The 13,125-nt window shown below is 50.6% G+C and overlaps 1 protein-coding gene across 1 annotated transcript in view; it reads right to left on the bottom strand.

The window, feature by feature from the left end:
* The window catches only part of SYT17 (synaptotagmin 17), a 42,397-nt gene extending 30,697 nt beyond the window's left edge, over positions 1–11,700 (bottom strand). The window contains exons 1-4 of the mRNA XM_050906288.1: positions 11,686–11,700; positions 8,171–8,188; positions 6,652–6,800; positions 195–343 (exon numbers count right to left, since the gene is read on the bottom strand). Coding sequence (XP_050762245.1) covers positions 195–343; positions 6,652–6,800; positions 8,171–8,188; positions 11,686–11,700 — 331 coding nt within the window. The remainder of the gene's footprint in view (positions 1–194; positions 344–6,651; positions 6,801–8,170; positions 8,189–11,685) is intronic.
* Between the last annotated feature and the right edge of the window lie 1,425 nt (positions 11,701–13,125).

The raw sequence follows: 13,125 nt of genomic DNA, 5'->3' as shown, positions 1-13,125 counted from the left end.
AATTACCATGCATATGCTTCAGCAAGAAAAACAGGGCTGGCGCCTTCCACTGTGTTCCTGCAGAACAGGATGAGATTTTAATCAATGTACCTTCAAGTTGACTTGATTCCCTGTCTAAAAGATGAAAGAGCAAGCACTACAGTTTGATTTTCTTCCCCACAAGAATTACATTAATGTTGGAAGGACGACCTTACTTGAAATCCGCCTCGTGATGCTGTAAGTGGACCGTGATGCATCTGAAGATGACCGCCTTCTGTCAGGGGAAACATCCTGAAGAGTGGGAGGCAGCTCACTGATTGTATTATCAGAGTCTCCATCTTTGTCCTCATTTTGGCTGCTTATCCTGTTATAATGAGAGACCTTTGGGTGATTCAACCCAGTAAAAGGAGCATATACAGGATAAAAATGCATGCTGGTATTCTGGGTCTAATCTTGAGTGCACATCCCTGGATGCTGCGGGGTATCTCCTGATCTATCTGGCAAGCAAAAGGCTGAGCAACTGACTTCAGACCTATGTAAAAAACAGATTCTTTATCTCTCTGCCTGTCTTTCAAACAGCGTTATATCAGTATTAGAGCACGACACAGGCCACACGGGCACATGTGACTCAAATCTTGATCAGAAGTATTATATTTGTCTTTCAGAAAAGAAGAAAGAAAAAACAAAAACCCACAAACCACAAAACCCAAACAGTAGCTTATTGTTGTAAATTCACAGCTACACTTTGGAAGCACAGACTTCACCAGGAATGAACCAGCATGGGAAACCACCATGCTCAGACGTCTCAAACCTACCACACACCTCTCTCAGTAAAATACTGCTTTGCAGGTACGCCACTAAGGTTTCAAAACTCGATCTTACAAATACCATTCATTAAGAGCTATTTATTGACATGCCTTTTAAAATACCTGGCTGCTTTTTATCCAATTCTATAAACCAGAGGTGATTCTCACCAGACAGTAATTTTACTGCCCAGGGGTCTCGGTGGGAGCAGGGAAGGTGGCAGGATCTAAATAACAAAGCAAGTTTCGATAAGAGCTGTAGCATCTTTGAGAAGACTCAACAGAAGACTGCCATCATAAAGAAGTCCACATGTAATTCCCATTTCAGTTTGTTTATACATATATATGTTGTTTTCATATAAAACAACATTCTGGTTAAAAACCTCAACATGTCACAGCCGCAGTGGCTCACAAAAGCCGTCAGGACCTCCCAGCCTTGACTGAAAGAAGAGCAAGAGCAGACAGTAACAACTACAGGAGATAAAGTCTCCAACTGCATGTTCAGAGGGGAGCAGCTGCTGATGGAAATGAAATCACACAATGGTACGTGACGTGTTATGCATCATGCAAAATAAGCCTTTTGGTTAATCCATGAGACAGAATACTCCAAAAAATAGCAGCAGATCACAAGGAAAGCATCAGCGTGAAATAAGCAAAGCAAAGGGGAATACTGTGTGAGTTTTGCTCCCGATTCACCCTTTCTACGTGCACGGCTCGGTTGGGTACAAACGAAATATGTTGAATCATTTGCTTTAGTAACCAATGACTGGAGTAGAGCAATAAATATATTCTGCAAAAAGCAGTAAACTCACAGAAAAGGCCCCCAAATATAAGATAGATTTAAACTGGAAATTCTTATCCAAACCCACAAAGTTCACAGCAGGATCCATGCAAATCTCACCAATTCAGAGTCACACACCTCATCCACATTAAAAAAAGTCTGTTAATAATCAAAACCAAACCCTACGCTACAAGGGACATACAATATTTGCACAACTCTGCAGCCCATTAAAGGTAGTCCAAATCATGCGGTTTGACATATAATCAGTACTTGGAACACAAATAGCTTTTTCATACCTAAATGTGGGTCTACACAATCACAGGTAGCATTTGGATATACTTGTGTTTGAGAAGCAAATGCACAGAGCAAGGAGAAGGCAGAGTGAAAAGGGAATCAGGAAGAGAGGCATTAAGGATGTTCTACAACGGGTAAACGTAATAGTGAGTTAATAACATACAGATGACCTTTAGTAAGGAAATTGCTACTGAGCCACAATAATTTTTCCTCAAATAAACTTTGGCTCTGGTTAAAGCAGCTCTGTTTCTGTTTAATCCAAACCTTTGGGAAGACGAGTCGCATCCTGATTTCAATTCAGTCTCTCAGAGTGCACACAGTTTATCGTTGGGGATTGTGTAGAATATTCCATAACGGGCAGCTCCAACATATACCCTCCTTCCCAGCCCATTTCTGCAAAGACCAGGATGCAAGCGCTCCTCATGAAATAACAAGAAGCTGCCATACATTCAGGTCAATACAATTAGACTCACTTCAGCAAGAATTTTTTTCCTAAGTTGCAACTGTAAAAAATTCAGAAAGTGAGAAAAATCAACAGTCTCCCAAGAGGAAGGGCTTAAACTTGCAGCTTTAAGGTCCCCTTCTGAATTTCCAGGACAATGAGGTGTCTCAGAGCTGCCAAAGGGAAAACCTACAGGCAAAAAATAAAGGATGGATTATTAAGCACGGGCATTCACATGTTTGCTAGTAGGCCAATGAAGACGATAAAAGCAGTTTTCCCCTGGGGACTGGGTGGGGAGGTAAGGAAGGAGCAAATTGCATTCTACATTACACCAGTGTCCTGAGCCCATGAAGAAGTGGCAAGATGAAAAGATCTCAGCTAAAAAAATCTAGATCTATTTTTAAAACACTTTCAGGCTGCAAGCAGGGAATACAATAAATTGATTTGTTCCCAAATTCAATGCATGCATCTAAATGCAGAATATGGTGGCGTCAAATCTGTCTTCCATTTTAGGGGCTTCCACTGAATCCAAAAGCCCCCTTTTCAAAAACAAAAGAAAAGAAAGGACAAGGCATCAATTGGCATACACAGATCTCTGAGCACTTAAAAACATACCCGTTAAACACCTTATTCTGAGACCAATTCCAAACCCTTACTCTGCTCACATATCTAACTCCAGACATTGTTTTCTACCTCCAAAAACACATACAGAGATTTAAGAGTATAAGATCAACACAGTGAAAATAGCAATCTTCTTCAGCTTCTGAATTCTGAGCCAGCAGAGGCTGCATGGGATCGTTTCCACCTTAAACCTGCACACACAAAACGCGTGGCCCTCCTATTGATCAGCAAACAAAATACGTCGTTTCTGTCTCCTGCCTTTTACTCTCCTTTCCTCTTCACCTTCCAGACTCTTGTTCCTCTACAGGCTCATTTTCTCCCCCTCTCCTCTCAATCACATCCCCTCAGCCCCCTTCCCTCTCCGTATCTCCTCTGCTCTCTTTGCCCACCTCACTTGACTCATTTCTGGGTTCCCTCACCATTTTCCAACAAAGTCACCCTGGAAGCTTAAAGCATCGCCATCTTCCCTGGCGCCACCCTGGGTCCACCTCAGCTCAAGAAGAGGAGCCAACAGCCTTTTCAAGCAAGCAAAGCCTGATCTCCAGCTTCCACATCAACGTGTGTTAACAGGCGTCCTTAGAGATCACAGGATTTGCAACAGTGCCAGAGGAGATGGCGACTTCAGTGATCCTAAGGCAAGGCAGCATCCATGCCTCCTCGGAAAGCAAAGCTACTTCTCTCGTGTGTCCTCTTCTTTGGTTCCTGCTGCCCCTCTCAGGCATCACCTCTGGGAACTCGCCTTCTCTCAGCACTAGAGCAGAACAGGGAGATCCTAACTGCACCAGATCGTCTGAAGCTGGAAGGAAAGATGGATAGGTGATCGAGGCTGGGATCCCGGGGACCCTACCCAGGGCTCCTAGCATGCGTAGATGCAGCATAAAGCGCAACATGGTTGAAGAACTGGGCTTTTTTTTTTTTTTTTTTTTCCCCAGAGTGCATTGTCTTCTGCTTATGGCCATTCCAATAAGTTAATTGTAAAGGCTTTCAGATGGAGCAGGACTGGGGGAAAACAATACAGGCTGAAGAGAGCATTTTATGAGTCCAAAGGTCTCCATGTTGTCTGCCTGTGGCAAAGTCCAGCTCCTCTGCAAAGTCACCATACATCTGAGTTTTGAGATCAAAAGAACAGAGCTTCAATGCCTGCAATGTCCCTTTAGCCAGACAGAAGGATCCAGCAGCCAAAAACTACACCATGGGACAAACACCCCACACCCCCAAACACACATGATGTCCCTTCTGCTCCTCAGCACACCAGAGAAACTCTGAAGCATCCTCTCACAGCAAGCCTAGCTACTTGTTCCCAAGTATGTAATTATTCCTGCAGCAATCTTTCTACATCCAATACTGCAACCTCATCACTGTGTTCTCCTGTGCGCAATGCTTTCCTATTTAGCATTGATTTTGTTTCCATTTCCCATTAATTGCAGGTGAATCCATTTCTGGGCATATATCAGACTCTTAAATATGCTGCTCCACATTTAAAAACCACTCTAACACATCTTGAACATCTCTATTTTTATTGCTTCAGTATTAATTACTGTATTGGGTTTGCGTGGCAAGGTTTTGGTAGCAGGGGGGCTACAGGGGTGGCTTCTGTGAGAAACTGCTAGAAGCCACCCCTATGTCCTATAGAGCCAGTGCCAGCCAGCTCCAAGACGGACCCACTGCTGGCCAAGGCTGAGCCAAACAGCAACGGTGGCAGCACCTCTGGGATAGCATATTTAAGGAGGGGGAAAAGTTACTGCGCAGCAGCAATTGCAGCTGGAGAGAGGAGAGAGAATATGTGAGAGACACAACTCTGCAGACACCAAGGTCAGTGAAGAAGGAGAGGCAGGAGGTGCTCCAGGCGCCGGAGCAGAGATTCCCCTGCAGCCCATGGTGAAGACCCTGGTGAGGCAGGCTGTCCCCCTGCAGCCCATGGAGGTTAACGGTGGAGCAGATAGCCACCTGCAGCCCCTGGAGGACCCCACGCCGGATCAGGTGGATGCCTGAAGGAGGCTGTGACCCTGTGGAAAGCCCATGCTGGAGCAGGCTCCTGGCAGGACCTGTGGACCCATGGAGAGAGGAGCCCACGCTGGAGCAGGTTTGCTGGCAGGGCTTGTGACCCCATGGGGGACCCACGCTGGAGCAGTCTGTTCCTGAAGGACTGCACCCCGTGGAAGGGACCCACGCTGGAGCAGTTCATGAAGAACTGCAGCCCGTGGGAAGGACTCATGTTGGAGAAGTTCGTGGAGGACTGTCTCCCGTGGAAGGGACCCCAGGCTGGAAGCAGGGGAAGAGTGTGAGGAGTCCTCCCCCTGCGGAGGAAGGAGCGGCAGAAACAACGTGTGATGAACTGACCACAACCCCCATTCCCTGTCCCCCTGCACTGCTTGGTGGGGAGGAGGTAGAGGGACTGGGAGTAAAGTTAAGCCCAGGAAGAAGGGAGGGGTGGGGGGAAGGTGTTTTTAAGATTTGGGTTTATTTCTCATTATCCTACTCTGATTTGATTCGTAATAAATTAAATCAACTTTTTTCCCAAGTTGAGTCTGTTTTGCCTGTGACAGTAATTGCTGAATGATCTCTCCCTGTCCTTATCTCGACCCATGAGCCTTTCATTATATTTTCTCTCCCCTGTCCAGCTGAGTAGGGGGAGTGATAGAGCGGCTTTGGTGGGCACCTGGCATCCAGCCAGGGTCAACCCACCACAATTACCATCCTATTCTACCTGGATTCAAAGGAGTATATAGACCAGACTGCAATTTAAACATGAGACAATTTATTTCATGAAGCACCAAGACATGGACCTTCCAGACCTGACACAGAGCAACAGCAGGTACTCCCAGGAGTAGATAAAATTAACTGAGTGTCTCAGTGCCTAGGTAACAACTTCTGAGCATCATATGATGTGCTAAATAGGCATCTCCTGTGCCACAGCTTCTGGACACGCTGAAGCTGTGCCCATCAAACGATCTGCTCTCACAGAAGACAGCCCAGCTGACAGAGCAGCCACCAAAAGACAGGAGACCTCCGCTCCCTTCTTGGTTTCACTAATGCCTCCACGGGGTCACCTCTGTGCCGCAGATTCCCAAACGAGAGGGGGTAAAACAGGGAAGACTTCACTGACTTTCTTTGTAATAGATTTGCAAATACACTAATCAAAGCCTCTGATAAAACCTGGCGCTGCCGCTGTTGTTCTTTAATGATTCAAGAGCAAACCTTGAAAAGTACTAAGACGATGCAGGAGATCAAGTCTTGCTAAATGAAACTTTAAATGAATTTCCCCTTTAGAGCACGTACAAGGTACACCTTTCATCTGCCTATATGATAACCACCTTCACGCTAGGATAAGAAAATATTTCAAAACAACTTCATCAGCATTTCAGCTAAGTTGAAGTGCTCCAAAGGGCTGGTCCATTTGAAGAGGAAATAGGACTGAAGATGAAAAGCATCTTTAGAAAAGGGTGCACAGCTAAACCAGTTATCAGCTTGCTATGCTAGCTTACAAAATAACTTCTGTCTTACCCATCAGAAAAGTGTTTTACAAAGACTAACCTTACTATTTGAGCTAAGAGGGCTGCCCTTTTTCACCTTGCCGTTGAGTAGCCTACGTTCCCACCCTCAGCAGGAGGTTCCTCCTTTCTACGTGGCATCCTCCAAATGTCCTACCGCCACTTCGTATCAATACTCTCATCACAGCTGAGCAGCCCTACTCCTCAGTTAAAGCTAGGAAATTGTGCATCTAAACTTACAGCCAGGCTGGAGTTTGAGCAGGAAAAGGTCCCAGGATTTCAACTTCATCTTCATTTGTTTGACAACAGCTACAGTCGAAACACTTCTGACAACAATTTCTACAAGTCCACCGGCACAGCAAGAGATCCGAGATTCTAGCGAGCAGACCCTGAAGCCATTGGAAACCAAAGTACAAGATTACAACCCATCAATAGCTATTGAGAAATAACATTCAGCTGTATTTATGTTTGTGTTTCTGCAACAGAACATTAAGAACTATATTTATTCCATCTATATCAACAGACAAGCGCTACGCAGTAACCAGCCCAACTTCACTGATGCCATAACAAGGCAGGAAAATAAGCATTCACCGCAGGTATTTTCCCTCTAGTAGCTACGTATTATTATGTAGGTTGGCAAGAGGGTGATTTAGAAAACACTATGGCGTAGCAATATGCTAGAGTGGAAACATGCTTATTCTTTCACGCACATCAACAAACTAATAGATCAGCAAATGTACAACAGAAGGAATTAAAAACAGAAGGTAAGTGAAAGCTCCGATTTAATCCGGCAAGAGTCTATTTAATTAACACAGCAATGTGAACACGTTTTGTCCCTGTAGATGTATCAGTACATAGTATTTGTATGATCCATACACGTACAGCATTACAGCCCAACAAACTTGCCACTAAAATGGATTAGCAAAAGCACACTATCCACACGCCTCCCCTCTGCTATGATGATTAATTTAATGAAGAACCTTCAATGATTTTTTTTTTTTTTAAAGAAGTTACTTGACCCAGAAAAGTATTTCATTTCTTAGCTTTCCATGGTGGCACTGCAGCATCACCTGTAACAGCGCTCCTCTGCTGTTACAACCACAGGGCGTGAGCACCCCATCGGAGGGGCAACAGGCTGCTGCCCCATTTCCACGCCATCCCTACAGCCTTCCCTCCACTTCAAAGCTCCGCTCGCTTCAAGAGGAGCGGAAAGCCAAACCTTAGCCCATTTCCCACCCGTGCCAGCTCCAACTTCTGCAGTTCATAAGAAGGCTCATTAAGCAGCACAAGGGCACTGCTAATAATGGGCATCGCTCCGTAGTCACAGGGGGGAGACACACGGCTGCACATCCAGGGTCGAATCGCTTTACAACCGTATGTGACCTTGAAATATTCCTAAGAAGCTGAAGAAATAAAGCATGTGAGATTTTCTCCGTGGATATCCCCCAAAAATACTTGAGACGTGCAGTATTCACAAGTGTGTGGGTACAAGGGCACTATCACACCACACAAAGGGGTTTCCTCTGAGGAACGCAGATCTGCAGAGAAGACTCCACAGGAACATTTCTTTTTGCCCCAGTAAAACACAGTTTTTTCCATAAACAAAATCTGAACGTTGCAAAAAAAAAAAAATTACCAGCCCAAAATGTGGTGCATTACTTCTATCTAGGACATCAGTAAAGAGTCAGAAAATATGAGACAATCCCCTCAGGACGGAGCGAGGAGACAGAGCGGAGAGTGAATCATCAGATTAACTCACCTCATTTATTGGTTCCAACTGTCCTTTTAGACATCCAAGATGAAGCAAAGGGGAACAAAATGAAAAAGACAAAAACAGGTTAGCATGCTCAAATAACTTTAAATTTTCTGCCATGACATGCCTCAGCCTGCGATGAGCTTGAATTTCTGGCAAGACGGTACCTTGTAAGTGTCAGAGGAAGGAGAGGTCTCCTGACTGGGCATCAGCTTCTGCTGTTTCCAGTCCTTCCCCACCAAGCTCCCTCTGCTCCTCCTTCCCCAGGAGCGAAATTCCCAAACCCATCCTGGAGCGTGAAAATCCTGTGCATTGCCCCTGCTAATGGGGTATCACATGCAACCACTTATTTTCTTTTCTCTAATAACCTGTCTCCAATTGCAGCAACTACTTGCTGCTGACAGCAAACCACATCCAAATTTTCCAGTTAGACGCCACAGTGGAAAAAAAGGCTTTCCTCCAGATTCAGCCCATATAAGCACAGTCTCAATGCCAACTCGTTAAAAGCAGTGTTTCTAGGAAGGGGCACAGACTCAGAATACTCTCCATTATGTACACGTCACTTGAGGTAGCTGGGCATCTTCAGTCTCATCCTCAGATATGACTTGAAGAACACAAAAACCAGAAGTTAAGTGCTTAAAACTTGAGTCACGCACTCCAGGTCGAAAATCTGCACTGCAGCCACTTCCCCCAAGTCACGGAGAAAATCTACAGCAAAGGAAGAAATCTTTGCAAGCCAGTGTTTTATTCACAAAGCCACCCTTGGAATATTATAGTTGACCCACTTCATTTATAACTGGAGACTTAGCAGAATTTCAGATGCCTGCTGACATGTCTTTCCTATCGCTTTCCCTTGATAATGTCCAAGAGTTTCCTAATTGTCCTGGCTGTCTTTCTATAGGGGGAATCCCTAAAAAAACCCCAAACCAACACAAACCACAAAACAAAAAAACACCCCACCCCACCCCCCCTCTTCTCTACTCTTCCACATGTAGAAATTGGTTTCTAGCTTTATGCTCATGACAGGGAGAAGAGCAGCCTTTCATAAAGAAGCTGGGACGCAGAAGTTGCCTTTAGTTCCAAGAACTCTCCCACGGACCACGTTTCAGCGCAAGCCTCCCTTTTAAACTTCTCGGAAACCAGTGCTTGGCGAAAAGGCCACCACTTGTTAGAAGCACAAATTAAGAGACTGGAAATGCTGCAGTGCAATATGACAAGACAGTGATTACCAGATACCCATGGACCAACTGTTTAAGAAAATTCTAAATGGTTTAAGGGGCTTTATCATTCCTTATTAATGCAAAGTTGCAGCCAAAGCACAGCAGCCAAAGCTACAGTGGTTTAGCAAAGCTGCAACAAGAATATTTAAATTGTTCTAAAATGAAGCGGCTGGATCCATGCCACACGATCGAACACCATAGCTTGTGCCGTGCAAAGGAAGTGGCATTTCCGAATGGTCCGCAGGGACACATGGCAGGCTTGTGTCAAACAGCCCTCCTGGTCACGATCGGCCACCGGTGATGTGAAACCACAGCTGTGTGCCACCAGCCCCAAGAGCACATGCAGCGGTCCCACAGGCACCCTAATAAAGCGAGTCCGTGACCGCCCACAAATCTCCACCAGGAAATGGGAGGGCAGAAATAAGAACTAAATATTATAGTGCAGAAGAGGTAAACCAGTGCCATACAGGGCTTAAATACAGGGGTCCGTGAATGGAAAGCAACCACGACCAGCTGTGTTCATCCACCTTGCTCACACCGGGCAGGAGGGTTGGGGCTGGGGAAGGGCAGAGGTTTAGGGAAGGATAAACCAGCTAGCAGGCGCTGGGGGATCCCGGGCAGTAAAGCTGCTGTGACGTGCCCAGCACCCCCAGGAGAAGGGCTCAGCCCCTGGGGTCAGGGAGGCACCATCATGCCCTGCCACATCGTTCCAAGCCGGCCGAGCAGAGAACAACCCAGCTGGGAGCCTCCAGCCATGACTGAACCCTCACTGAGGGCCAGCCGTGGCTGTCCCAGGCGCATCCCCTCGCCCGGAGCTGGGTGCGAGGCAGGGCTGCATCTCCACTTCACACCTTGCTGCAGGGGCCCAGTCCCCCCAGTCTGCCTGGGGCCATGGCGGGGGGTCGCCTGCTCCGAGTCAGCACAGCCACCGATCGCAACCAGGTCAACAGACCAGCTACAACAACCCGCCATGGCGGTGTCCCAGGGGATGCTGCAGCAGGGTGGGGTCCCCACTGGTGACACACCGTGTTGTGCCCCTGCAGTTCCACCCCCAGGGAAGGCTCACAAGCCCCACCACAGCAGACACCGCAGCCTAGGGACAGCGCGGTCCCCCCAGCCACCCCAACGTGATCCCCACAGCGCGGGGATAACGGGGCGTACCCGCTGCCCTCGTCCCCACCCGGGTACCCCCGCCTCGCACACGGGGGCCCCGACGGCGGCGCTGCCGGAGGCCCCGCCCGGCCCCACTCGAGATCCCCGCCGAGCCGAGGGGCCCCGGGAGCCCCGCACCCACCCGGCCGTACGCCACCTCCGGCGGGGCTCCCCCCCGGCCGGCTCCAGCCCGCCCCCGCGGGGGCTGCGCCCGCCGCGCTCCCCGCTCCCCCCGCCGGGCGCCGCGGCGGCCCTGCCCCGAGTGGGAGTGGGAGCGGGAGCGGGGGCGTCGGGGCACGGCGGGGCGGCCGGAGGTGGACGCGGCCCCGCGGGACGGGGGGGGGGTCATGGGTGGCGTTGATAGCGGGTGTCTCTATCAACGCCCCAGCGCCCGGACTGCCGGCGCAGCTGTAAACGCTCCGCTCGGGTTTATCTTAAAACCGGGCGGCAGCCTTCGGAGCTACAGATGGAAAACAGGCAGCTGGGAACTGCAGGGCCGGAGGGGAAAATCGCTCAGGGTTTAAAACAGCCCAAAATCTAATTCAGCCTCACGCTGCTGGGAGGGGGGGGGGGGTGTCTCATCCATCACGCCGAAGGCTGGGGCTCGCCGCAGCCCAGGGCGCCCGTGCCCCCCACCCCGCCGGGCTGTGCCCAGGCTGGAGGGGCCGATTAAGTCCCCAGCGCATCTCTGCCTGCCCGCGGGGTTTAGCATCCTCCTCCCTCCAAGAAGTCCTTAGGCGGGCTCGGGCCGGGCTCGCACGCACCCGGAGCCACCCCACTCCCCCCAGCAGAGAGCAGAGAGAGCTCAGGGCTGCTCGCCGTCCCCCGCGGGGATCCGCTCCTACCCCGGCGCCCGGCGCACAGCAGGCTGCAAGCTCCCCTCCTGCCCCGGCCCCGCCTGCCCCCCTCGCCAGGGGCTGCTGCTGCTGCTGCCGCCGCCGGGAACTCCTCCCCAGAAGTTAACCCGAAGTTGCGCACCCGCACCGGGCAAGGAGCACGGGGGGTGGGGGGGGGCCCGCCGCGGCACCGGCACCCGTCCCGCAGACGGCGCAGGGGGTCCCCCCGCAGACGCCCCAGACACGCTGCCCCCCCCCCCCCCAGGGACGCGGATCATCCCGGGGGCCCGCAGCGCCGCCGCTCCGCACCCACCTGGATGTACGCCATCTTCCGCGGGGCGCACCGCGGGGCGCGCACGGCGCCTCCCGCCGCGCGGCTCCACCCGCGCCCGCTGCGCCGCAATACGCCCCGCGGTGCGGCACCGCCCCGGGCGGGGGGGGGCGCGGCTGCAGCGCCCCGCGCGCGAGGAGCGGCTCCGCCGGCGCTCCGCGGCCGCGCAGGCACCGCGGGGGCCGGCGGCGCCGTCCCCGCCGCCCCCCCCCCCCCCCGGCTGATCGAGACGGTAAAACGCGCGTGGGGTTTGCGCTCCGAGGGGGCTGGCGGAGGCGCCGAGCAGGCAGGCTCCTGCCCTGCCCGGCCCTGCCCGCGGAGCCTCCGCGGGGGCTGCAACAGGTCCGCTGCAGCGCGGGCAAACACTGACCTCCAGAGGGCCCGGCGCGGAAATTCAGGGCTGGAAACCCCTCCTGGCCTCCGGGGGACACAGCCGGGGGCGGCCCGGCCCCCGCGGAGCCGCAGGCAGCGCGGAAGGTGTCGGTAGAAGCGGAGGCACGTACGTGCGGAGCGGCAGCAGCTGGCGTGAGAGCGGTGGCCTTGTCTGATAAAGCAATTTTTATAGCAGTGTTTTCCTCCAAAGAGTTCGCTGTATGAGAAGATGCTATGAACACACCTGAGTTTCAACAAGGACGCAGTTGTTTTATGAGCCTGAACGAACAAAGTTAAAACATTTATACTCGCATCTTCCCAAGCAAAGATGAGGAGCTGGAGTAAGGAGCGGGCTTTTAACCCACAGACCACACTGAGCATCACGTTGCTTGGCTTCATGTCCCTTTGCTGACACATCGGGTCCTAGCCAGAGGCAGGGCGGGAGGGGATGTGGTCCAGCAATGGGCAAATCCCACCACGTGGGTGGTTGGTCCTGGAGAGCTCAAGTAGGAAGGCGCTCTTTTGAGGTGAAACTCTTGGAAAGGGAAAGCACAGGAAAGGTGGAGATTTGGGGCTGTTCCTCTTGAGCACCACCTTGGTACCACACAAATTAGAGGCTTCTGAACTTGCTGCTGTAAACAAAGGCTTCTGCCCTCAGCTTCAGAGGAAACTCTCTGGCTACACTTCTGGCACCTTCCTGGCACGTGGATTTACATTAAACCCTGGATAGAGGCAGAGAGGCAAGAGGCAGCGGCTTACAGCTCAGCCCAGCAGGACGGTCAGCAGTTGCGTGCTACAGAGCACTTCCCTGACTCACAACAACCCCTTTACATTTCAGTTTACTGTGGTGAATGTCAAAAACACTGGAATGGTGCTCCCTGCTCTGGAGAAAGGGATACGTACAGCTTCAGATGTTGGCCAGCCTAAAAACACTGGTCACTACTGCTCCTTGCGGTAAGGAGGGAGCTTCTGGGGCAGGATAGCTTTGGAAACCTCTTGCATTACTGATCTCATTTAATGGCCCATTTAAGTTCTGATTGAATTCAATGA

This window comes from Gymnogyps californianus, chromosome 15 (assembly GCF_018139145.2).
Source record: "Gymnogyps californianus isolate 813 chromosome 15, ASM1813914v2, whole genome shotgun sequence".
NCBI classification, from domain to species: Eukaryota; Metazoa; Chordata; class Aves; order Accipitriformes; family Cathartidae; genus Gymnogyps; species Gymnogyps californianus.
The sequence above is the reverse complement of the archived record's forward strand: the minus strand, read 5'-3'. Positions and strand labels throughout refer to the sequence as shown.